The 26,553-nt window shown below is 40.8% G+C and overlaps 4 protein-coding genes across 7 annotated transcripts in view; 1 reads left to right on the top strand and 3 right to left on the bottom strand.

Moving 5' to 3' along the window:
- The window catches only part of LOC108143461, a 78,832-nt gene that overhangs the window by 46,279 nt on the left and 6,000 nt on the right, over positions 1-26,553 (top strand). For 3 of the 4 annotated variants that reach the window (XM_017267896.1, XM_017267895.2, XM_017267897.2), the window contains 9 exons: positions 3,116-3,423; positions 11,398-11,572; positions 20,567-20,699; positions 21,175-21,318; positions 21,442-21,642; positions 23,235-23,303; positions 24,303-24,412; positions 24,463-24,677; positions 25,977-26,115. In XM_017267896.1, the coding sequence (XP_017123385.1) occupies positions 3,116-3,423; positions 11,398-11,572; positions 20,567-20,699; positions 21,175-21,318; positions 21,442-21,642; positions 23,235-23,303; positions 24,303-24,412; positions 24,463-24,677; positions 25,977-26,115 (1,494 nt within the window). Of the gene's footprint in view, positions 1-3,115; positions 3,424-11,397; positions 11,573-20,566; positions 20,700-21,174; positions 21,319-21,441; positions 21,643-23,234; positions 23,304-23,373; positions 23,431-24,302; positions 24,413-24,462; positions 24,678-25,976; positions 26,116-26,553 lie in introns of those variants that run through there. The other variant, XM_041707305.1, reaches the window with a different exon arrangement.
- On the bottom strand, positions 6,617-8,523 carry LOC108143462 (odorant receptor 59b). The gene is made up of 3 exons (XM_017267899.1): positions 7,754-8,523; positions 7,341-7,698; positions 6,617-7,274 (listed from the first exon to the last, which is right to left on the bottom strand). Exons 1-3 carry the CDS (start codon positions 8,521-8,523, stop codon positions 7,206-7,208), a joined length of 1,197 nt encoding a protein of 398 aa, XP_017123388.1. The 3' UTR covers positions 6,617-7,205.
- Positions 9,420-10,711, bottom strand: LOC108143281 (putative odorant receptor 59c). The gene is made up of 2 exons (XM_017267596.1): positions 9,936-10,711; positions 9,420-9,879 (listed from the first exon to the last, which is right to left on the bottom strand). The coding sequence occupies exons 1-2, from the start codon at positions 10,709-10,711 to the stop codon at positions 9,420-9,422; spliced, it is 1,236 nt and encodes a 411-aa protein (XP_017123085.1).
- Positions 14,268-15,095, bottom strand: LOC108143468. The gene is made up of 2 exons (XM_017267907.1): positions 14,951-15,095; positions 14,268-14,530 (listed from the first exon to the last, which is right to left on the bottom strand). The coding sequence occupies exons 1-2, from the start codon at positions 15,078-15,080 to the stop codon at positions 14,352-14,354; spliced, it is 309 nt and encodes a 102-aa protein (XP_017123396.1). The 5' UTR covers positions 15,081-15,095; the 3' UTR covers positions 14,268-14,351.

Genomic DNA, 26,553 nt, shown 5'->3' on the forward strand with positions numbered 1-26,553 from the left:
CCCAGCAAAGCTGGCAAGTCGGGAAAACACTCTAGGGCTCTCAGTGTGTCTGTCTGTGTCTGTGTTTGTGTCTGTGTGTGTCCTCCCTCCAGGTGGCAAATTTTCACATTTTATTTCATTTTCCTTGCGTAATTAATTTTTTGTTCACACTCCGAAATAATAGAATTTAATTTCCTTGTTTATGGCTGGGCAATTAAATTATTTGTTCGTTTGGCGTACTGCTTGTTGTGCTTATTTCCAAATCAATAGAGACCTTGGCATCGACTTGAATGCAAATATCAGCTAACAAGAGGTCGAGGGACGCGGAAAAGCGGCTGAAAAGCCCCTTCCTCGTCGACATGCAACGACCTTCTCAAGTCAAATAACAAAAAAAAAAAAGCGGCTTAAGTGCCGCCAGGCAGCTTTTCCTCCATTTCGAACATTCTCAAAGCGCTTCAAGTTTCTAATGCGCGTTTTATTCAGCTGACTGGCATCATGTGCTAAACAAATAAGCAAAACAGCCAACTTAAGTCCCATGGTGGACGGAAGATGGGGATTTTGACAAAGCAGTGGATATAAATTGTAATGCTGCCGGCTGTAAAGCAGAACGCAAAACAAATGGAAAGTTTTAGCCTGGTCAGTGATGGGCGAAACCGTTTTTTTTAATTAAACGTCAGAGAGATTCACCGCTCAACTTACCGATGCAGTTGCGCAATTACAGCACAGGTGGGGCACAGAGTAGTCAAGAAATTCCCAAGCAACCGCAACATAGGTGGTTGCTATGCAGGTTGGAAGCCATTTTAAGCAAGCCTTTAATCCTCTGACTTAGTTAACGCTCGCCTGCCCCAAATACGCACGTAGACAAAGACCCAAAGGGAGGAAACACTTTCGAGTACTTAGTGAGTTACTTACTCCAGGATCTCTCACTCTTTCGTCCTGGGCACCGGCACCGGCACCCGAAGCTTGTTTTGCGCTTGTTTTCACCTCTTTCCCAGCACTCAAGTGCTGAAGAGTGTTTTTAGCACACTTTAGGACCCCGTCTCGAGGGGTGTCCAGTGGGCGGTGGTTGGAAAACAGGCAACACTGCAACTGTAAGCGTCCCAAACTGTTCTGTTTAAGCAAGCCAACAGTTTAAGTTGTCTGCGGAGAATGTTAATTGGGGAGCGAGGACTTGCTAGATTGCACTGTAAACAACGTTTACATCTAACAAAAACCATTAAATCAAGAACAAATGATTGGGTTTAAAAAAAAATAGTAGTTAAAATATAAATGTAATGTAAAAGAGGATGTTCCCATTCTCCATTATCATATAAGGCACAATTGTAAAAAAAAATATGAAAAAGGAGCCCTTCTTTCAGCAGGTTAAATTATTAACTTTTTTCTATAACAAAAAGTTAAAAACAAAACTATAACTAAAAGATCTATGAAATTATTTAATTGACCTGTATTTGAATATCAATCTATTTAAATATCAAACTATTGCCGGTTTATTTTAAAGTTCTAACTGACAAAGAGCCATTTCTGATTTTGAGAAATGTTAAAGAAAAGGAATTATGATGCATTTATAAAGACAGAAAAGAAAAGCTTAGTTTATATTCTATGCTGAAGTCAAATGCAATGTAAAGGCGATGTATTTGCACTCATCATTGGCCATGTTCAAAAAAATTTCGTGTGAACCATAAATAATGGGAGGCTGGTGGAAAAAAGCTGTCAACTTCATGTCGAGCTCCCAGCTAAGTCAGCATTATCGCCAGAGAACAATGTCGGCGCCGTCATCATCATTAGGCGACTTTTGAGCCCCGACTCGGCCTTGGACACTCGCATGGATTTGGATGGGCGTCGGCGGATTGGGTGGCGGTTGGCAGTGGGTTGGTGGGTTGGTAGGTTGGCAGTAGGTGTTAGGAGGGGTGCTGACAAAATGCCTTTGACATTTACAAATGAGGCCCGCCAGCGAATTAATGAGCCACGCCCAATTAGCGAGCGCGTCACATGAGAGAGTCGCAAGATCGAGAGTCTGTGCCCATAAGCAGCTTCTGTTGTGTTGCTCCTGGCTAATGTATTGGAAAATGGAATTGAAGTCTTTTCTTTTGTTCTGAGAGCTCCTTATTTTTTTCATCTTTACTCCTGCTCCCTCGTAAGGCAACAATTTAATTAATATTACGCAGACAGGAAAGAGGTGGCAATTTGGCCTCACCCTGAGCAAAAGTCTTCAATGTAATTTTCTCGTTTACTCATTTAAGAGGAAGCAAGTGGGTTTTTTGGAAGGGGAGGCAGGATATGCCGGCATCCTTCGCTGGGGCCGCAGACAATAGAGAGCCAGGAGCGCACTTGAGCACAGTTTGAGGCGACTTGAATGCGCCGCGCCTATAAGTATGCAACTGTAGCAGCCAGCACCCCAACACCCAACATCCAACGCCCACTTTTACCGCCCCCAAGACTCTCAGCCCCGGCCTGTGTTATAAAAATAAAAATGACAGCCCAACAAAAATGAAAGGAAGCCAATTCCGGGGGGGTTCCCGGGCCTGGTCCCCTGAACCACTTTCGGCGCTCTGCTTGACTTGCAACAAAACTTATTATGTTATTCATGCCCTGCCACCCGAAAGGGTTGTGCGTCTTTTTGGGTTAAGCAGAGCTACGTGCCTTCATAATTTTTTCATAATTCGGTTAACTTCCCCTCAGTAATTAAATGCTTGATTGAAACCAATTCAAAATTTAGGGAAAGAATATTATGATTTGAATGAATACTAATTTAAAATAAGCCTTTAGGGATCGACTGGAATTTTAAAGATTCAAATTTATTTTCAAAATATTTTGAATATTTTTGTTACATTTATTGCTTTTTTAAAGATTTAGGTAATTGTTATAACTATATATTAGGCTTTAAGGTATGAATTTAATTTTTTTGTAAATAAGTTTTTTATGTAACAGTATGAAAATTTAAATGCAAAACAAATAATTATGATGTTTTAGGTATACTTTTGGTGAGGTTAGAGTATATGAGATTCGTTATTGAAAGACCTTCCCTTCTCATGCATTTGAAATGCAATTTCCTGGCCAGGCCGGCGCCATAAATTCAATTTTTTGCGCTGCCCTGCAACTAATATCCGATGTATGCCTTGCTTGTTGTCTCCGGCAGAATCTTCAAGACCACAGGCCGCTCGGTGCAGGAGGATGTCAACCTGCTGCATGCCTCCGTGCTCTCGATGGTGGAGTTCGACGATGATATATTCGCGGCCGGAAATTGCTTCGATTGGAACGAGCATCCCGCGCAGCCGGGCCTCTTCTGTCCGTTCGCCTACCGCCTGCCGCCGCCGAACCTGGGAGCGGTCTTTGCCAAAGATCTGGCCATGGAGTACCACTATCTGGGCAACACCTCCGAGTGGTTCTTTTTGGCCCGCAAGAACGCCGAGAAGGTGATAGCCCGCAACGAGCAGTATCTCAAGTGTAAGTATCTCGGGTGGGGATTGTTTCGGGGATGTCCCTGATTTATTTGCAGCCTGGATGGCGGTGGCCACCCCCTTATTTATGGCACCCCGATAGCGCAGGCCCCCTCATATACATATATATACATATATATGGGATGGCATTGAATATTTATATTTGGGAGTTTTAATCTTAGACTTCATTAGTCACCGCCCAGACAACAGACGGATTCAGTGAGGCAGGAATGTTTGGTCCTGCCTAATTGCGTATATTTTACCCAGCTTTATCATGGCCAAATGCCCGAAAACGTCGCCTGACAGCGCAGCAATTAAGCCATAATAAATAAACGGAAAGGTATCGTCGTTGCCTTTAACTTGGGAACTCCACTTTAAATGGAAATTAACTGGTCTTGGTCCTGGGTGCCTGCCAAATTAACCAGTTCCGTTCGTAATTAGCCGGATTCCATCTGCGCCGGCGAGCACCTAAGCCATTCCCACGACCTTCTGCATGAGTGTCCGGCGTATTTGACAGTGATGCGTGTAAGCTAATTTAATGCACGACGGCTCGTCATAGTCCGGGATTTCCAAATCAGCTGTCAGGGCTTTCCACTTTGTTCCCTGCCTGATTCCTTAAATCTTTAATACAAATGCCAAAGTGATGGCATGTTGCGTCAAATGAATTTTAATGAGATTTGCCTATCCTCGGCTCACACTTGACCGAACGTTTGCATAACTTCGATGAGACCAACCCGCCGGCGGGAACAAATGCACTTGACACGACCATGCCGCAACATTTCAAAATAATTCGCAAATTAAAGGTTACGGTTACGCCACGTCGCATCATTCCCCGCAATCCGCCACCCAAACCCACATTTTCCCCTGTTTCCCCATTTTCCTGTTTTCCCCTTTTCCGGCTCGCGTGTGCTACGCTGGCATGCAAATTATTTGTTTGTTGCCTACAACTAATACTAAATGCCGTGGTTGTGCCAGTACAAGGGCTTTCAGGTATTTCCCTGCAATGTGCACTGCACAAAAGAGCGTAAGAAACATAAGTTCTAAGTTCGGTATCTACTTTTTTAAGTTTTTTGGTTTTGAAAAGATACTTTAGACAAGGGCAAAAGACTTAAAAACTTATGCCAATACATACTTAACATAATAGCAACCTACCATTTGTTTATTTTTGCGAGCTGTTCGTTTTCGAAACTTCTTTTAAAACCGAAATCAAGCAAACTAAAAGCAAAAAAAAAATGATTCTCTTAAAAAAGCAATAAATTTAGCAAAAAGTATTTTAAAAACACACTTAGAGAAGTATACATTCAATTTATAAGTCCCTTAACTCAAATCGTTTTAAAAGCCAGATTGTATAATGGAGCAAGAGAAGCAAATGGCGTAACTTGACAATCTGGCATTTATCATATACGCTATTTCCTGTTAAAACAATGTGAGTTAAGTTGGTAAATATTTTCTCTTGTGTGGCTGCTTTTACTCCTTTCACTCCTTTCAATCCTTGGCCCGTATCCGAACCCTGAAAATCCCACTCTGCCGTAGGCTATGGGGCATACAAATTGCATGGGCAAAATTGCATGAGATGCCGTTGAAAAATGTGTGTATGCAGTTCGTATGCATATTACGTATACGCCGTGTTCGATTGTTCCCTGTGACTTTGACTGCGACACTCGAACACCCGATCTGTCCCTCTGTGGCTGAGGGAAAACAAATGGAATCGAAAACAAACATTCGGCAGCGCATTCTGGTAGAATAGGGGGGGCGGGGTCGTGGTCGGGGTTTGGGCGGGGGCGGGGGCGGTTTGCCTGGCTCATGCATGCTAATAGCATTTTGGCCCGGCCAAGAGCTGATTGCAGGCTGGCAGCCAACTATTTGCCATAGATAGAAGTCCGTTCCTCATTCGTTTGTTTGCAAATTGAAAAGGACGGCCAAAAAAAAAAACGAACTTGCCAAATTATATTTGTTGCTCTAACAATAAACAAAAGTGGTTCCGTTCTGGCCGAGTTCTTGTTTGACACGGGGTCATTTATCAAGCGGGAAAACTCCTTTAAGCTCTCACGAACCATGATTTATGGGGTGATGAAACTGCGACCGGATGGCTGCCATCCGATTTATGCATATTTGCATAACTGCAGCCGCCTTTAAAGTTTTCCAGCTCAAAACTTTCACCGCGTAAACTTTCTTAGTGACTCGTTACTTGCTGTAATGTGACAGTACACCCAAACAAACTGTAAGTTTAGTTTAAGTAAGTGAAGTTGGTAAACTACAGCCTGTATTAATATATATCCCCAGTTCTAATTAGTTTATTTTATATGCAAAAGTTTCTTAAACCAAATGAGTTTAATTTTGTTACCTTTGTGGTATTAATTTAATACTCATCTTATTGAGACATTTTGTATATCAAATATTTAAACAATAGTTAAGTTTCTAAGACAAGTTTTTATTTGTGTGTAAAAACATTATTGCCAAGGACATTGCAGCTGTGGAACCTATTTCACACCACAACCCATTTGCGGCAAATCATGTGTAATTAATTTGATTTTAAGTTTGCGGTGCACAAAGCAAATGTCGCTTCTTTTTATTGGCTGCCGGATATAATTACTTTTTCATTGCATAATTAATAATATTTTTTGCCATCGGCTAGACCCTGTCGCCTCACCGACTTGCGCCATTAATACGCATTGAGCGCTTTTAATAGCTTTTTCAGTTTCATTGAATTCTCTGTATTGGTTAGAATGTTCGGAAAATGACGATTTCGATTAAAGTGCACTCAACACTCTAATGTAGCATAATTGCTCAATGGGATTTGAAAATGAAGCTAATGAATTCAAACTGAAATGTCTAATAGGGCATAACATTTTAGCTACATATTTTGAAACCCGTGGCCAGATGTAATTTATAGATTTACAATATTTCAACCTTGGCAAGGATATTAAGCTTCCTTTAACATTTCGAATAGATAGTAGATTGTATTTAATATTAAAATTTATACTTGCGTAAATATTGTTCTCTCTCTAACTTGCTTATTTCCATAGATAGAAGAATAAATTGGCATATAAACATGAGTTTTTGTCCACTTAGCTAAGGTTTCTATTGCCAGGGGAAAACTTGAAAAAGCGCAAAGTATAGGTGGACTTGCCTTAGCTTCAATGCTTTTCTATTGTTGGTTTCCATTTACTATTTGCAAACATATAACAGGGTCCATCTATCTTGCCTCCTTCTAACCACTTTACATGTTTATGGACTCCATCGTGGAACATTCGTATGTGGGGGCGATATGATGACGCGTGTGCGGCAAGTAAACCGCAAAAATATGTCATAATATTTGCCTTTGCCACAGTCTGGGCGATCCGTTTTATATTATTATACTATATTCCTACTCCGCCTTTTTGCTGGTTACAAGTCACGTGTTTAACATAAAATTTAAATAAAAATCGCATACAATATGTAAACGGTTATATGTACTTCCTGTGGTTGCTCCAGTGCTCCTCCTCCAGTGAAATATTTGGCGAGCTTTGAGCCCATTTGCTCAGACTGCTTGTTGTTACACTCGTCGAATCGTCTGGCTGTTGTAATTTCCGTCTGCTAACGCAATTTGCAAATTCAGTCTGACTCTCACATCCTTTGCCATGGCCATTACCATTTACCAACTAAATCAGCCAAAATCTTACCAGATAAGCCACAACATATACACATTTTATGCAAATCACGGCTATAAAGAATAGCTGGGAGGCTTCTTTTTGGGGACTGCTATATACTGTGTGCTGGATAATTCGAAATCATTTTTGTGAGCTAATTTTACTGGAACTGCTCGGCCAGATTCATTTGTCGCACTATTGTAATGATGCTGAAGGCGAACTTGGCCACCTAAATAGGGTGAAATATGAAAATGGGTCGAAATGGGGAGGGGAGGGTGAAAAAAGCGTAACTCACGCTTATGTTGCTGTTCATGGAGATGGGAAATATGCCTCCTGCTATGAAAATAATGGGCTGTTGGACATGGTGCATAAAGTGAACCAAAGTGGCCTTGTAACGCGGCTCTGCGTCCACCCAATTGGATTGGAAAATCGTGTTGGCCAATTCCTGGGCGTCGTCGATTAGCAGATTGCAGGTGTAGCAGAAGGGAAACGTCTGCAGCAGAATGGTGATGACGAACAGGAGTGAGGCCACGCCCTTCCAGAAGTTCGAGAAGAAGAATACATTGACCAGAGTCAGGCCCAAAACGGATCCAATCAGCGCAAACTGCACGAAGATAGTGCGCGATATCATGGGTCGAATCATGTCACAGCATCTGGAGACAAGAAAGGCTCTTAGAATTTTCTAAATAGCGATCTTAGTGCAACCACCTCAAGATCATCTTGTGGTCCATGACACACTTTACCAAATCCTGATAGTTGTCGGCCTCACTTCGCTTGGGATCCGTTCGCAGATTTCGCACATGGTCCTTCAGTATGTCCATGTGCGCCCGAAACTGAATGGTGAACATCAGGGGGTATGTATCGGACAGCTGGTCCTGCAGCACGGCAAAGGACATGGTGATGTACTCGAATATGGCCTGAATCCACAGGCTGCCCAGGCCATCGCGCCAATCCACGAATGGATTGTAGACCGACCACGGAGGACGACCACTTAGCGCATAGGACAGAAAAGTGGAGCCCGCATAACCGCAATATATGAAGCTGTAGATCAGGAATGCATAATTGCAACGTGCCACCATATTGTGTATTTTCTGGTGATCGCTGTCGCCATTAAGTCTCCTGTCCAACGCGTCCAATAGCATCTCCGTTTTTCGCAGTCGCCAGAGGAACAGATAGGTAATAGTTGACTTCACCGACGCACCATAAACATTGATGCACACCTGCAACGAGGTGAGGAACTCGCCGGGCGTGAAGTTCTTGAACTCCTGCACATAGCTGATGATGAAGCCAACGGGCAGATAAAATACCCCAAAGGCGAAGGGCACACAGGTCCAGAAGAGGTACACGTATCGCAGCACACCCTCCTTCGGCGGAATCCAACCAATCAGCCACATGGCCCTGTACAGGTATATGTTTCCCTGGCGGGATTGCACTTTTTCGGTCAATGGGGCCGGGTTAATCAGCTCGAACAGCACCATGTTTACTGACCGGTTCACTTCTCACTCGCGCATTTTATACCATCACCCACGCCCCGATAATTGAACAGGTGCTCGATTCCCTGGCCAAACCACGCCCCATCGTTTTGCGGCCTGTAATTAGAGCCAACCACCACCAGCAGTCAGGTGTTAAACTGCCAAAGGGGATTTATTATTGAGGCGCGAGCAGGCTAGCCAGGTTAATAGTTAATTGTTGGGGGCATTTGTGAATAAATCAATCAAGGATTTTCGGTTGAATTTAATTTTTAAGAGGATGTTGCGGAATCCCAATTGTTTAATAGTGTTGAGTTTACTTTGCAAGTCAATTTCAAATCGATAAAAGATCAAAAAGCAGGCTTGCAAATAAACTACTTAAAGATGAGGGTTAAGTGCCTATGAAACTACCATTATCTAAAAGATTTAATTTATTTTGACCAACATTTAAAGATGCTATATATTTAAACCGTTTTAGTCCACATCACATTCATGTGCTTTTTAAAAATGCTATTTAAAATAATAAAGAATGGCAAATTTTAGAACAGAAAAATTTATAAAACCAATTAGCTTTTCAGTTTGCTAAAATAAAGAATAATGTTCGTGTATATTGTGTTTTGATTGGCGTAGTGCTTTAATTAAGAAATAATTTTACACAACAACGACTTACTGATCTTACTGAATAACAGTATTTGAGTTATGTTCAAAACTTCGAAGCATATATCTTGTTTTTCTAAATTCAAGCATAAAATACTTGATTTTGTTTCTAAGTGGATGCACATGGCCCTACGATGCTTGAAATCTTTAAGTGTATACCCACTTCTGCAAAGTTTACTGCTGGATACTACAGAGAGCAAGTGCTGAGAGGCAAATATTTGTTTTGAAACTTAACTTTGCATTGCACTTTAAAGGTCGGGTTCGGCGTTTGCCCTGTTATTGAAGAACTTCTCGCCCAGATTCATTTGATTGACGATTGTGATGATGGTGAAGGCAAACTTGGCCACAGCAATGTTGCTTTGCACCGAAATGGGAAAAATCGAGCCGGCTGTAAACTGAATGGGTTGCTGGACCCTGTGCAAAAAGTAAATAACCGTTGACTTGTACCGCTTCTCTGCACTTATCCAGTTCGAGTGGAAAAGTGCGTCGCTGACATGGGCACAATCGTCGATCAGATGTTCGCAGAGCATGCAGCACGGAAAGGACTCCATGCAAATGGCCAGGATAAACGAAACATTCGCCATGATCGTCCAGATGGTGTTCGGAAAATATAGGATGCTGATGGCGGCCAAACCCAGATCAATGCCAACTAGCATGAATTGGGCAAAGATGGTGATCGACAAAATGGGTCTAATGACTTGGGCACTTCTACAAAATATTTTCTCATAATAGAGTGATAACTTCATTGGGGTTAGCCAACTTACTCAACAATGGTGCGATGATCCTGGATGCAGGCCACCAACTGCCTGTAGTTCTCCTCCTCACTGAGCTCCGGATCCTGTCGCAGATTCTCGATTCGATTCTTGAGCACAGCCAGATGACCCCTGAACAAGGAGACGAAGACAATGGGATAGGCATCGGATATCAGTTCCTGCATCGTTCCAATGCTGACGACAAAGCACTCCAGGAACGAGGCAATCCACAGTTGCCAGTAGCCGTTTTGCCAGTCCACAAACGGGTTGTACAGCTGCCAAGGTGCCTTGCCCGCCAGCACCGAGGTGAAGACGTTTAGGAAACCGAAACCCAAGTACATTGATACGAAGATAAACACTGTGAGGTTCACCCGAGCCACCACCTTATGGAGTATCTGACGCTGCGACGGAGTGTCACATCTCGCATCCAACGGGGCAATCAGTTCGTTCATCCTGCGGAGTCGCCACATCTGGGAAAAGGTCACAAAGCTCTTGACCACGTTGCCGATGCAGTTGATGTCCACTTGCAAGGAGCTGAGAAACTCGGTCGGCGTGAACCTATCGAAGTGCAGCACATAGGTGAGGGTTAGTCCCAGCGGCAGGTATACAATGCCCAGCCACATCACAATCGCGCTCCACAAAAAGTAGATCCATCTGGCCAAACCCTCTTTGGGCGGCGTAAGGCCCAAAACAAATGTTATGCGATAATAGTAATCGCTGGCATCCGCAGAACTGGCCTGCTGGTCAACAGGAGCCACTTGCATGCGTTCAAAAAGCGCCTTCTTCATCTCACTTGCTTGGACTTGGTACTTCTATAGCAGGGCTGCTCCAGAAAGAGGCTTTTATATGGCCATCTTGCGCACCCTGATTTGTTTTTAATGCCTTGCCATTTTTGGTTTATTCATCAGGGAACTTCCGAGTCATTCAAGGCCGAGAGTTTGCACTTATAAAGTCATTAGTCGCAGGATTGGCTTAGGCAATGCCAATTAACAAGGTGGAACACTCGGAAAATGACACTACTAAATATGTATCAACAAGGTATATAAATATATAGATATATACATATATATCGTTCAAATATGCTTTCAGATAACCATTTTAAACGAAGTCTATCCTAACCAATAAGATACCTGCAACACTCTTTAAAAAGTATGAAAAAAAATGTTTTTGAATCTTAAAGAAAGCTTCCTGGGATTTCTCACTGTGTATCCCTTGGTGTATTTAGTCACCCATTGTAAACGACGTTTACAACCCTTAAACTAAAGATCAACATAACACAAGAAAAGTCGTATATTTTTAAAGTTTATAGAAACCCCCTTTCGATTTCTCACTGTGTACCCCTTGGGGTGCACTGCACAGCTCGCTGAGTCGCATTGCTGCCGACTGCCGACTGCCGTGAACGGTTTATCGATTGCTGGGTCCTCTAATTACAGTTTGCATAATGGATAACGCTATTGAAACCCTTCTGTTGCAGCCTTTCATCTCTACTCGAACCGCACGGAGGAGCGAATCGAGGACGACACGCTGGCTGTGAAATATGAGGACGGCAGATGGTCAAAACCGTATTACGATTGCGGCGGTGGCAACATTTGGATGCTGACCTACACAGTGCCCTTCTTTGGCTATGAGAACGGCACCTATCACTTCAAGTAAGTAGAAAAAAAAAAAAAACACACACATTTTTAATAATAAAAACAAGAAAGGAAGCAAACTTCGGAAAGCCGAAGTTCATATACTCTTGCAGCTATTGCCATGGGAGCTTTAATGTTATAGTCGTCCATTTTTGATGAAATTATAGACTTATAATAATTTTTTCACATATTTTTCCGATCTGGCTCGTTCCGACTTATGTACTACCTGCAATAGAAAGAAAACTTTTGGGAAAGTTTCATGCAGATATCTTTAAAGATGAGAGACTAGTTTGCGTGGAAACGGACGGACAGACGGACGGACAGACGGACGGACGTATGGCTAGATCAACTCTCCAAGTGATGCTGATCAAAAATATATATATTCCTTATAGGGTCGGATATGTCTCCTTCACTGCGCTGCAAGCTTCTGACTGAAGTTATAATACTCTCTGCAAGGGTATAAAAAATTACCCAAAAACCTTCAGTTTTAATTTCAAAAATCCGATTTCAAAATGGTATATCTGTATAGTCTCTAAAACTCTGCGTTTAAAAATTGGTTTGTAATTTCGGGTCGATTTTTTGTCATTTTTATGATGTAACCCCTTTCTAAATATCCGAAAAAATCGTCTTTGCAGAAAAGTGACCAAAAACCTGCAGCTTTAAATCCATAACTTTTATTTCACGCATCCGAAAGTTGCATCAAAGTTGTATATCTTCAAAGTCTTGTTGCTCAATCTTCTAAAAATTTGCATTTAAATTCTGTTTTGAAAGTTTGGGTTGATATTCTTACGACATAACTCCTTAATTAAATTCCGAAAAAAATCATTTTAAAAAAGGTACCAAACACCTTCAGTTTTAATTCCATAACTTTTCTTTTAAACATCCGATTTCAAAATGGCATATCTTTATAGTCTTGGGGCTTCAGTCTCTAAAACTCTGCGTTTGAAAATACATTTTCTGATAAAAGAGTGAAAAAGGAATAAATATGTTTCTACTTTACTATTCATACCAACATATTTAATAAAAATTTTTATTGAAAATTAAACACTTTCAAATATGGTCTTACAAAGCTTTAAAAAAATTAAAAGGATTCCCACACTTATGCATAGATACATTTTAAGGTCATTACGGCTGACATTTACGATTTTTCAAAATACAATTATAACGAAGACTTTAAAACAATGTTTTACGTGGGGTTTCAAAAAATCATTCCAAATAATTCAACAGCTGGCATTTATGATTTTATAAACATTAATATAGCTCATATATTCATTACTTTGATCGATCACGATTACTGATTAAATTTTCTCTGTGCATGGGCCACAAAAGCGCCTGCACTAGAACATGCAGATGACGGATGCCACCAGATGAGCATTTTATAAATAATTCGCAGCATGGGAAATATGAAAGAAAACTGCAATGGTGCGCTAAGTGCCAGCAGAGCAGTTTTCCCAGCCAGCACCCGCTACTGCCAGAAATAGAAGGACATGTGGAAATGCGAGTGCCAGTTTTTGGCTTTTGTCTAGGAACGGAAAAAGTAATTGAATAGCTGAATGGCTGCTCTTGGCCAGAGTGGTCGGGTTTCGCTCTAGTGTGGCACGTGCAATGTGCCACCAACTGAGTTTAAGTTTTAGTGCCTTTCACCCAACATCGACTGCTACCAAATTCCGCTCACGCACCGGTCCAAAAAAAGCAAGTCTTTTAAAAAAGAAACCCACAACATCTTATGAAACGTTATAACGTGCTATCTTTTCTTTTTTTTTTTTAAATCTTTCCGAGCTTTTTATTTTAAATAATTTTCGTTTTTTCTTTCTTTCTCCGAATAGTTTTTATGACTTCCGGCTCTTTGGAAGTTTTTTCAATTGAATGTTGCTGCCAAGTTAACAGAAAGCGCAAAAAGAAATCAATGAACCAGTTATGTAGTTTGATGAGAATTTCGTTGATTTTGCTTCAGATCAATAAATTTGATGCCAGTTGTTAAATCCCTTTCGTTTTTTCAGTATTAAAGTTTTTAATGTCGAAAAGATATCGAATAAGACAACCACTGACTCTGCAAGACAACTATTTCCTAGAAATATTGTGTTAGAGTTTCGAGAATTTGCTAAACTCAGAGTTTGCAAATATATTTCCAGAAAATTCATTATTATTAAATAACGACTTTACAAAAGAAATATTAAATTCTTCCCGGAATTATAGTTATAAAAAAAAGCGCTTATGATACGACAAAGCCATCAACCTAATGGCAGCTGCTAAATGAAAACCCCTTTGATATTTATGACAAAACGCCGTCCTGGGCGTGGGCGTGGGCTTGGGAAAAGGGGGCGTGTCAGTCAGTCAACGTTGCCGTCTGAATATCCACTCTACTTCATCCATAATTCGCAATTATCAATGGCTGGTAGCAGACAACAGCAAAACAGACAGCAGACAGCAGATTGCGGAGGCAAAAGCATATTTTGGCGAGCAAACTATTTTCACTTAGTGGTTGAATAAGTGTCGGTGGGGAGTCGCCAGGATTACGTGGCTTTTGTTTTTCGACCAACTGAAATTGCTTCTGACTGGTTGGATAGGACAGACGGCTGCATGAAGTTTATCTGCTACTTGTCTTAAAAGCGTCAGGGAATAATCACCAGATTCGGCAATGACTTAAAGCCCTGGATTTGGTAGGATTTAGTAGACTCGGAAAACGGCATATTAAACGAACTTGCGACGAAAGTCCAATGAGTAAATGTATTATATATTTATTGTGTGAATTTTCTGTGATTAATAGAACATATTTTATGGACAATTCCAATACGCACTACTTGTTGAGGAAGAACAGCTCCTTGGGCTCAATTATTCGCTTTTCCACCGGGCTGGCAGTGGCCAAGTCCTCGAGAGATGGCTTGTAGCAATAGCAGGGATACACCAATCGGGTCTCATACCACTCAGGAGTAGCTCCCGGCCTGGGAGTAGTCGTAAATCGCAGCCTCTGCCTCCCTGGATGAATGTTTTTTTAATAATGAGCATTTGTCCTGTCCATCGAAATCAATTATAAAATAATTGTTTATAGTGCATTTCATTGTTCCAATTAATTTAATATATTTACGTAAAAAATCAGTTTCATTTAAAAGAAATTAAATGGTTAGGCACTTTAAAAACATCTAAATTAATAATTTTTTTAATTGTATTGGTAATACAATTACACAATTGCATTGAGAAAAGCCCTTAAAAGTATTAAAAATCAATCCATGTGAATCTGCATCTGTGTCCTGCATTCTAAAAAACTATTTGAACGTACATGAAAAAATCTGTTTTAATTAAAATATTTATGATTACAATTGATAGACATCGAAATTGTTTAACTTTGAGTTTTTTAATATCATTTGCACGTAAAATAACAATTTAAAAAAAACTCACATAATGATTGGTAGTACTGCTTCTGCCACCATCCCAACGGCCGTTTTGGCCAATCGACATGAAACAAATACGACGAAGTGGCTGTAAGACCAAAGAAAAGCAGAACCAACTGCAGCCACGTCGAGAACATATCTGTGTGGAAATTTTTCAACCAGTTTTCCGCCCCATTTGAGAGCGTGCCTAATGGCTTCCGTAATTATTGCAAGCAGTTCACTTCGGCCTAAGTAAGCGTTTAAAATTTAATTACACACGGTTGCGAAAGACTGCTGTGCTCCGTCCCAGAGCTATTTCCGCCGGCAGGTGGGCTGGCAGACAGCGCTCTCAAAATTTAATTAAAGCAATCAATTATAAAGTTGGCGCCCCTCACACATGCCTACTTAACGTTCGATGACTTTCCACGCTCAATAAATTTCACACGCTGCCAGTGGGACAATTCAGAGAGGACCAGGGGTCAGAGGGTCAGGCGCTCGGAGGCTGCCACCGAGGACAGGACCTCAAAGGAAAAGCAAAGGAAACTGTCTGCCGCTGCCGGAAGCTCGGCAACTGCCTGCAATTAGTTGCAACATAAATTTGGTTGAGAAGCACTGTGGGATAAAGATAAAGCAGAAAGAGTGCTGAATTTCCAGCTAATACTGTTGTCTACCTAGAGTAATTTTTCTAAAAGCACACAGAAAAAAAAATTATTTGTTTTATCATACCCTTTTTCTGGTTTTTAAAAGTAGCCTTCAAACGCAAAAGGTCTCGTTTGTAATTTTTATTTACCTATTGCTGGTAAAAAAACAAAATATCCATATGTTCTATTTTAGTTCTAAGTCGCTTAAAAAATGGCTTTTAAACTTAAAAATTTGTACTTTTAACCTTTTTTTTTACTGTATGTGAAATTTGTGCATTAGGACCTTAAACAATATATTTTTTATAAAACATTTTTATTAAGCTTTTTTTTATTAAAAATAAAAAACAGCCGAAACTGTAGAAAAACCAACACTTTTTTCTCTGCTTTTATACGCCCAATTTGCCTCCTTTAACCACTGTAGAGCACGGGCGGAATTAATGTGCAAATGTTAAAAGTTCGTTAGTTCATTTTAGTTGAGACCGCGTGGCGGCTGCACAGTAAGAATGGTTAGAATAGACGGAATAGAATGCAGTCCGGCACCAGGACCACGTCAAACAAAGCTCATTTGTTTCAGCGGCTTACGGAGGGAGGTAGCCGGAAAAATGACTAAAGTTCAGCAGGAGCAAGAGCAGAGGCAGGATCTGCGGGCAAAAGTGGGCATCTCTCTTGCGGAGCCGGACGCAGGATGCACCATTCCAGACCATGTCCGTGTCCGGCTCGTGTTAATAATGTGCTGCTATCAGTTTCCCATTAGCTGGCAAAATTAATTTGTTTACGTTGCGGCAAAAGCAGAAAGCACACAAAAAAAAACAAAAAAAAAATGAGGGAGTACTAAACGAGGAGCGTGGCGGAAACTTGCTAATTAATTTAATTTGCTATGCGGTGTGTGTAGCTGCCTCATTTTTCTTAATTGCATGAAATATGCAGGTTCAGTGGCGGAAAAGCCAAAGCCAAAGCTGAAGCCAAGCCAAACAATAAGCATACACATTAAGTTAAAATGAAGTTTATTATAAATTATTTGGTCAAACGGCTGGCAAAGGCACAAATCACATTAAGCGCCCGCTGCGAAAAGGACACGAGAGGCCTGGGCAACAAGGACCTCCTGCTGAGGCAATAATTTTATTTGATTTCATTTAAGTTTCGCTTAGCGCTCACAACTCTGCGGGTACCGACGAACTTGCAATATTAAACGGGGCCAAGGGGCGTCTGCAAATGTGGATTGTAATCCCAGCATTGTATTTACTTGACTTATGCTGCAATATGGCTCAGACCTCAGGTCCTCCTCCCCCTCCCCCTCCCTATCCACTCCACAATTTCTCGGGACTCAGCATAATGATGCAAACGGAAGCGGAAATCTCAAATATCAGGCAATAAGCCAGCCTTTGTGAGTCAGCTGCAGAAACTGAATATGCGCTTGATTATGGATTTGCATGTGTAGCATACAGACTTCAACAGAGACCATAGTAAAGGCTAAAACTTTGCAATTTCATGTATTTTAGCTTGTGGGTTAAAAGCAAAATATTCATAATGTTGGATTTCTGAAAACCATCGAGGAATTCTCGGGGATGACAAGTTGGTTTCTTGGCCATACGCTCAGATTAAATTTTGCATTTTCAAAATTATGGCTTTAATGTGTCCTCTGTTAAGCCGCCCTGTCAACGGGCCGTATTTTAAATTAGTTTGTAAATGAAGGCTGCCTAGCTGGCAAACAAATATGGCAGATTAAGAGTTTTCATCAGTGCTGCCTGCTTAGGTATTTTTCTCGGCAGATTCTAAAAGTAGGTTCTTTAAAAAGTAATTGTTGGTGATGTAGAATATATAAATCTTATAAAATCGGAAATATCATCTTCCCTGCGTTCTAAACTTTTGATTAAATTTATTCTAACATCTGCCAGGGTATAAGTGTAGACTTCATTTTACTTAATAATCTGAAAGTCTTAAATCAAATACAATTTTTTTGTTGAACTTACAGAAGTTAAAGTTAAAGAAGTACAACTTCCAAAAAGACAGCCAATAATAATGTTGCTTTACTTATATTTAGGTTCCCTATCTCCTTTTGGCCTTTTATGTTCTTATTTTGAAATAGGCATCTGCCAACACTGTGTTGGCCACGAGGCCACAGCTCACTTTGGCGGTTAGGTGCAAACTACAAACCTGATAATGTGCATTACCTGCCACGACCGAAAATTGGGCACGCATGGCGTATACGTAATGTGGCGCAGCTACAGCAGATGATTTGTTTACAAGCAGGCTACAAACCGGTACGCGTGATGGTGAATTGGTTTGGTTTGGTTGGGTTTTGTTGGGCTTGGCCTGGCTGAGTGTGATGATGGTACATGCCATTACGTTCGCTGCAATAAAGTTGTTGCCATATTTTGGTTACGCGGCACTGAATACAACCATCTTTATGAACCCGCAAATGGAGCAGCGACGGAATAACACTCCTGTCGCCAGTTTTTAAATAGCTGGCACGTGTTTGTATGAAGGCGTATTAGGATGTGAGAGTAGAGATTCCGGCAAGAAAAGCTCTTCAGATGCATTTCACTTATTCACGTAGTGCGTGTTTGTTGCACGTGCTCGGAATGGCAAGTTGCAGTCCTAGAGACCTCCTAATCCACCGCCGAATGTGCCGTGATTTTCGTTTGTCAAGCTTAAAGCTGCACAAGAAGCTAAATTTAATCAAATCGTATTAAATTACAAACCAATTTAAGACAAGCTGCTATCAAAATGTCACATTTAATTTCAATTCAACAGGCCTGGCCTGGGGGCTTCATCATTTTGTCGGGGCTGTTAGCAATTTCGGACCCAAAAATACACACAAAAACAACATTGATTATGGCTCATTTGTAGGCATTAGGCAGAGCACTCTGAATGGGCGTTTGTCATATAAATCAAGTGGCCGCCAGATAGGCAAACATTGTCACATCAGCAGGCATCGGCAAATAGCTTAAGGCGCAAACTAATAAATCAATACGAGGCACACACGTACGTCTCCATCTATTTACTTCTGGCCAGGAAACAGCACAAACTCATTCGGTCAGGCTCAATCAGCTTATTTTCTAATATCCGTTTACAAATTATCTTCAAAAACTGTCAACAACAACAAAGCCAGACAGACAAAGGGCAATAGCATGAGAAGGGAAAATGAAACCACAGCAAATAAATGGCAAAGGCAAATAAGAAACGAGAAATAACACACGAACACACATCTCCCAACTTTGCCCAATAATGCGGCAAAAGAAGAGGAAAAAAGGACTTTCGGGTTACAGGACACAAAGGCGTTGGGATCAACTGCCTGGGAATTAACATAATCATTACGATAATGTAATATGGCCATTGTGCAGCCAGTCCCGCCGCCGCTGTGCATTTCCCAGCAGTCCTTTTTCCGAATTTCCCGAATCGCAATCAATAAGTTGTCAGAAACAATCAAATAAATACAAACTGATATGTCAATATTAACTGACAGCCACCATCCCGAGCGTACAGTCTAGAGCTCGAGTCACGAACTCCGATCCCGGGAACTCGAATCCTTGCCCAATCCATTGGCCACCGGATATGGCCGGGACAAACACATTATGCCCTACGGTGGGTGGCCATCGCAGGAGTCGGGATATTGAAAAATACAAGAAAAGTTGGAAGGGAACTTCTGTCTTTGAAGAAATGAAATGGAAATAATACTTTACAATTTTACAATTTTATTGGATACATACTCATTTTTAGCCAAGAAATGTTTAGAGTTGGATGCATATGATAAATTAAAAACTAAAGGTTTTCGAAGTTATTTAGTTGTTATTATTATTTTATTCCTACGAAAATATAAAAATATTACATACTACTGAGTGTTTTTTAGAACCCATTGTGTTTTGAGAGTTTTTAATTTGTCTAATTCCAATCCACAAATATAAATAGAAAATAAGCGATTTTACTTTAGCTATTTCCATAAAAATAAATATAAAATAGGCGTTTCTAAGCACGAGTCATTTATTTTGGTGACCAGATAGTCATTTTTAAAGATATTTTATTTAGATATTAACTAAGCCTATTCAAACTATTGCATAGCCTTTTCATTTAAACCTTAAACTGCAATATAATGACACCGTCTTAGAAATTGCAGTTTGGCAACTTTATCGAGTATCAAATATAGTTTAAGTAAAAACATTAGGAAAGAAATCCTTTAAAAAAACCTTGAAAAGAAGAAAGAAGAAATTCGCAAACAAACAGCAAGGCAAATGCCACAAGAAAACTTTCACCCTATCAGGGGCGAGTTAAGCCGGAGAAAGGACGATATTGGGTGGCCACATCTCCGGCGTGAAAATGTGGACGAGTAGGAAGGCCGAGATTATGCGTAAAAATCTACATGTGTTCCGGCCGAGAACCGCCAGCTGCCTCCCTCCAGGATTCTGCTTAGGTATGCGTGTAATTGGGTGGCTGCCCATTGCCAAGAGCGACCTTTGTGGAGGCATATAGGGTATATGGGATATATAGGATATGTAGGAATATGGGATATGGGATTTCAACTAGCTGACGAAGGGGCGTGGGCACGGGTCGACAGCTTAGTGCACCCTTTTCATGGCTTTATGTCTTTGTAAAACGACAAGGCCAACCCATTCCCATCAACGACAGCAAGAAAATAATTTTCTGCTATTTTTTGCGGGGCTCGGAGCCGGAACCAAACACGCATGTTAGTTTATCCTTTGCTTTGTGCGAAATCTCCTACACCATCTCCGGTCAACTTGTACCGGTTCTCAGACATATGCACAATCAGAGCAGGAATTTATTGTTGGTTATCGCCAAGGACTAAGGACTGGGGACTGGGGACTGGACACCTACCATGCCCATAAATATACGCCGTCGACGGTACACAGGTTTTATTGAATCGAGTTTATAAATGGCGCCATTTGGCTTAAGTGCCGCCCAGTTGATTGTTAAGCTGACAAATTAATAACATAAATTTTTAACGCCTTCTGCTGATTCGCTGCTTTTGTTTTGTTTTCCTCCTGCAGGGGCACATCTGGCATCGATATTGACTTGCGGCGCGTGGACATCGACCAGTGTCCGCAGCGCCACACGCCCGGCACGAAGCGACCGCTGAACATCTTCGCCGGCACAGACAAGTGCAAGCAGCGCACCACAATGGTACGAACTCAGTGGGGCTACACAGAGAAAAATGCACAAATTTTCCCATTTATCCAGTATCTTTCATCATATAAAATCAGGGCTTCTCTGCTGATAAGAGATTAAGTTCTTTAAAATAGTAAAATAGTTTCATGCGACTTGATTAATTAATTAATCTTAAATCCTAAAATCTCTTTGGAAAAGAAAACATTCAAAATATGTATAAGACATTTGACTAAACCGAATGTTATTGCACAGCTACCTTTGCTGTTTTATAGGAACCCAAATTTATGAGAAAGATTTTGTATCTTAAAAACCAAATGCCTAAATAGAAAAAAAATTCAGGGATTTTAAATCAAGATTAAGGTCTGAGGTTTTCTGAAATAATATTTTTTGTTAGAGGAAAATATTTTTCCCTGTGTTGGCCGCTCAATTTCTTCGCAGTCAGCACTTAATTTTCATTTCCATTTCCATTTCCCTACTTGCTACTTGGCAGTGCGAAGCCATAATGGGATTGGGCTTTCGGCGCGGCTCCTACAAATGCCTGTGCCGCAAGGGATTCTACTTCCCCGACATCGTCTCGCTGCATAAGTTCTTTAACGGCAGCCTGCTGGAGGAGGAGTACGAGAAGCTGATGCTGGTAAGTCGTTCTGGCCAACTGCCGAATGTGAAATGCCAAACGTCGAATGGCGGATGCCAAGTGGCCAAGTGGCCACGTGGCCAAGTCGCCGTAAGAGCCTTACTCTCATTAATTATGTATTAGGGCAAGAACTCCACGTACAACAGCAACAGCGAATATGAGTGCCTGCCGTGCGCTGAGGGCTGTGATTCCTGCGAGGACTCCTCGCCCTGCATCGCGGCCCTCAACTGGCCAATGCGCACCAGCATCCTGGCGCTGGCCTGCATCGTGATTGGACTCCTGCCCCCGGCTGCCTGGTTCACCTTCCGCTACCAGCAGGTTAAGGTGAGTTGAGTCCCCCATGGAGCTGTAGGTACTTCAACACTCCGCACTCTAGCCCTCTAAGTAGAAAATCAGTGGGTTGGCAGAGTGTCACCATCACCTTTCTGCTGATGAAAACACTTTTACATCAATGGAATAGTTGCAAATGAATTTAAGGCTTTTATATATCCAAAATAAATTAAACCATGATTTTATTTTTTAAAATAATAAGCGACATTTTCGATTCTTCTTTTTGATTTATTTCATATTTTATAAAAAACAATTTAACAACTAAATACTTAGCTGATGGGTGGCACAGACAGAATCCTTAAACTCACAAATTGCGAATCACAGTTGTGGAATTAAGAGCCCTAATAAATCTTTTTAGACCCAGACCAAAATTGTTTAACCATCACAATGGCATTAGCCCTGAGCAGTCGGAAGCTGTCCACCGTTTTTTTTTTTATTTTTGTATTTTTTTTTTTTTGCCATGTTTGACAGTGCGCACTGTCAAATTCCGCTGATCCCGGGCAGCGGCAACCTAAGCTGCTGTCATCATTGAGCCGCTAAGCGGCTTAGCATTGTTAGAATCGAGTTAATTTTGAACGGCCAGGCCAGGAGTCCTGGCAGCCAGCAAGCCGATGACAGCCGGCAACAAGTCGAACCGGACGGCGGCCATAGTCGCGCATAAGCGGAAGTGCAAACACTCGCACAACTGGCCACTCGCACATCCTTCTGCTTCCTGTCGTCGGGTGGATGGAGAGGTCCTGCCCCGTAAACTGCACTCGGAGTGTCACTTGGTCGCTCATTAGACCAGAGAACAAGTCCAGCTGGCGGCGTCCAATTGTCTCCGACGTTCAGATTTAAGCCATTCGCAACTTTCTCGTCGACTGGGGATGTAATAAATAAACACATAGAAAAATATTATGCAAGGAGAAGTTAAAATGTACATAAAACTTAAATAATGAAAACATAAACTTTGCAAAAGAATGAAAACAAAATATTTAAGGAAAAGTAATATTTTCAAACCAATTTCAACGTAAAAAAGTTTATTTAAAATTTTAAACAATATTTTTTTTTTTAAACCAATGCACTTCAGGATTAAAAAAATATTTTTTCTGCATTCTTGTAAAGAAAGAAAAAAAAAAGGTTTCCCCCAGTGAATGTATGTTCAAGAGGTCTCTGGTGGCTGTGGCAAGTGAGTTATTCTGTTCCCTTGTCGTTGTCTGACATTTGTGTGCTGTCTGTTCACCCATTTCCCCAGTTCCCCACATCCCCATCTCCCATCTCCCCGATCTCGCAATCCCGTTCCACTTGTCCGCGTCCCAAGGCAACTAGCCAACCAAACTGTTTTCATTCGTAATGCGATTCTGTCGCATTTGTGTCTGCGTCCATGTTCCCAGTGGGTGTGTGTGTGTGCCAGTGCCAGTGCCCAAACTAATTAAATGGCGCTAAACATGCCACCCGACATCCGGCCAAGTGCGGGTCCAACCTCGAGCCGGAGTCCTGCAGTGATTTTCTTGCGTCCTTGTGAAATCGTGCGGATTAAACGATTTCAATTTAAATTTGCAAACTTTTTCCTGCCGAGTTCTAATTGGAAATGTCTTGTTTTTCAGGTTGTAAGGGCAGCCAGTCCAGCTTTGCTACGGGTGATCGCCTTGGGCGCATTCTTCATTTACTGCACGGTAAGTAGGGAATTACATTTTCAATAAACTGCAACGGCTTAGTCAATCAACTGCATCCACAACATTTTAGAAGTTTCAATTGAGTGGCATAATCAATAGCAAGCCGATTTAATTGAAATCGTACAGATGCATCCACTCAAATTGAAATATTTTGCGACTGGTGAATGTGTCTGTTCATCATTATTACAACTCAATGGGGGAATTCATCGTTCGAAGCCATAAATAGCCGCAAACTAATTTGCATTTAGTGAAAAATGAGATGGAAAACCGTTTGCCAAACGGATCCACTCCCCGGCGAACTCGAACCCAATTCCCATCAATTTCTACACAATTTAATTTGATTGATTTATGGCTGGCAAAGGAAACTAATGGGATGCCCGGCCAAATAAACAACTTTAAGCGAGAGTTCATCGAGCATCCGGCGCTCAACAGACGGGCGTTTTTATTTATGTGTGGCAGATTTATTTAGCCGCCATGAGTATCTCTTGACGAGCACACAATGGACACAGGACTAGGATGAGAATGAGGACGAGGACGAGGACGAGGGTTCCTGTCAGCAGAGTTTGCTTTATGATTTTTTAATATGTTCAAGGCGTAAAGAAAGCCGAAAATAGAAGCCAATCGAAATCCTCAAAATAACCTATTGTCATTCACAGCCAGCAATATAAAAGGAGGCTTATTGTTGTATATTCTTGAGGATTTCATTGAACTGCGGCATGAAAGACAAATGCTAGCTTGCACTTCACATTTTCAATGATCATCCAAAAAATTGGCCATTGTGTAATGTTTCTTAGAAAAAAATCTCAAAAAAGATGTCGGTCCGCTTTTGTATTTCATATCAACAAAGATTACCCTTTAGAGAAATCTTAGAGAAATCTTAAAAATAAACAAACTATTTTTATAAAAAGAATCATTTTTATTTACGTTTTATTTATATCCCTGTTATCTGCCTAATTTTCCACATCTGTTAAAATCTTTCCAAATATTTTTTCTTTGCAGAACATTGTGATGTACCCAAATCCGAATCTTTACACCTGCACAGCTCGCATTTGGCTGCGTGAGATTGGTTTTTCCCTAACCTACGGAGCTCTGATGCTGAAAACCTGGCGGTAAGAAATACATTCTCTGTACTATACCATAAAAACCAATTTGCCTTTAGGATATCGGTGATTTTCCGAGTTCGTTCAGCAAAGGCTGTGAAAATTACTGATGCCGCCCTGCTCAAGAGACTGGGCATCATCTGCGGGGCCATTGGCACCTGTCTGCTGGTCAGGACTCTCGTCTCGCCGCCAGATGTTGTTGTGGGACGCACTGCCGATGACCTCAAGGCATTCCTATGCAAAACCGACTGGTGGGACTACACATTCACGTCAAGTAAGTTACTTGGCAATACCTGGTTTAACCGAGCTTGGTTGCCATACCAAACGCCACTTAAAGGCAGCTATGGCTTTTTGCAAAAAAGAAAAGGTCATAATAAAAAAAACAACAATGTCATCATAACGCATACGCACTGTTGGCAGTGGAAAACATATGAAAGGCAAAGAAGAAATGAAAAATGCGAGAGTGCAGCAACATGAATACGTTGCCTGGCCAACCAATTTCTTACGGCAGAAAAAACCGAACACATGCTGCTCGTGGTAGTTTTTCCCATTTCATTCTGGACATCGAAATCCTACAGTTGTCTTTAAGTGAAATTTTAAAACATAGCTCTTAATATGATTTGTTTTGAATGGCCCATTCTACCCTTTTGGTAGAAAGAAAACCAAAAGGTTTTTTAATACTACTACTTACATCATCATGATCTAATATATGTTAAGCTTAAAAATATTTATGGATTTATTTTATTTATAAAATAAAATACTAACACCAGCATTGTTTCCTAACATAATAGACCGTTTTAAAAAGTAAAAACTAATTTAGAGATTTAAAGAAACTAATTTAAATAACGATAAGTTAAATTTTATTCGTTTATAATACCCGCATAAAGTTATATCGAATAATATTGAACAATTCTTGCCTTTGCCTTTATGATGGAATTAAAAAAAATAAATGAAATTAAAATAAAATAAGAACTGGGGTCAACTGTATTATGCATTTGAATGATTTTTGCGTCTTCACAAACTGACAGGCGACACAGGTCCGTTTCATAAGCTGAGTTGCAGCTGCTGTAAATTGAATTTAGTTGCTTTCCACTTGCCAGCTCGCTTTATTAAAAAAGTTCAGCAACTACTCGAATGCTTCTATGTGCATTTGTTCTTTTGTCTGCCACACACGCACAACAATTATCGCCGATTCTCGCGTTCATTACGCACACTAGCGGCTGCCAGCTGCTAAATAACTTCATTTGACTTGGCTACAGCCCAAAACGCGTATTACATTTATAATTGCATGCTTGAACATTTTTCCAAAAAAAAAAAAAAAAAAAAAAAAACCAAAAACTATTTTGCCTCCGGCGTCATGCATTTTCATATTCGCTGCCAAAAAAAATTACAAAGTGATTCTGACAACCATGGAAGTACAGTGGCGCTGATGTTCCAACCACTCGCTCTTTGTATTTAACAATATTCTTTTTACTTAGTTGTGGCGTTTATAGTAATTAAGCATTTAAAGGAGGAGCTGCAAGTGCACAAAGGAACTAATCCTTTCTCGCGTTTTTTTGTATCCTTTCTTCAGTGGAGGTGCTGTTCCTCGCCTGGGGCGTTCGTTTGTGCATCATGGTGCGGAAGGCGCCGTCCGAGTTCAACGAAAGCCGCTTCATTTCGATGGCCATCTACAATGAGTTCCTGCTCACCTGCTTCCTCAATGTGTCCATGTAAGTGTCATAACCACAATTCTTATGTTAGCCAACAAGCGAAATGAGCATCAATCTAAGACCATATAATTTATTTGACATAATACCGTTTCTGTTATTGAAATCATTCATTTAAACTTTGATCGAAATTTCCCAACATTGCGCATTTTAGTTGAAGTTCTTGTTGGTTCAACATCTGAAGCACTTATTATGTTTCTCAAAATTTGTTTTTTCCAGCAATTTTTATTTCAACACACATTTAAGCCAAAAGTTCCCTACGTTTGCATTCCTAGAATAATTAGCTTCTACTTATTCGGAATTCAAATGCGTTGAACTATGAGTTTAGATTAATTTTCTTTGTGATTCTAAGTATTGATTAAAATCAATTGTGCTTTTTTTTGGTTCATATTTCCTGTCTTAAGTCAAACTATATTAAATATATACCTATTTTTCTAAGCA

Source organism: Drosophila elegans, unplaced genomic scaffold (assembly GCF_018152505.1).
Source record: "Drosophila elegans isolate 14027-0461.03 unplaced genomic scaffold, ASM1815250v1 contig_183, whole genome shotgun sequence".
In the NCBI taxonomy this organism is placed as follows: domain Eukaryota; kingdom Metazoa; phylum Arthropoda; class Insecta; order Diptera; family Drosophilidae; genus Drosophila; species Drosophila elegans.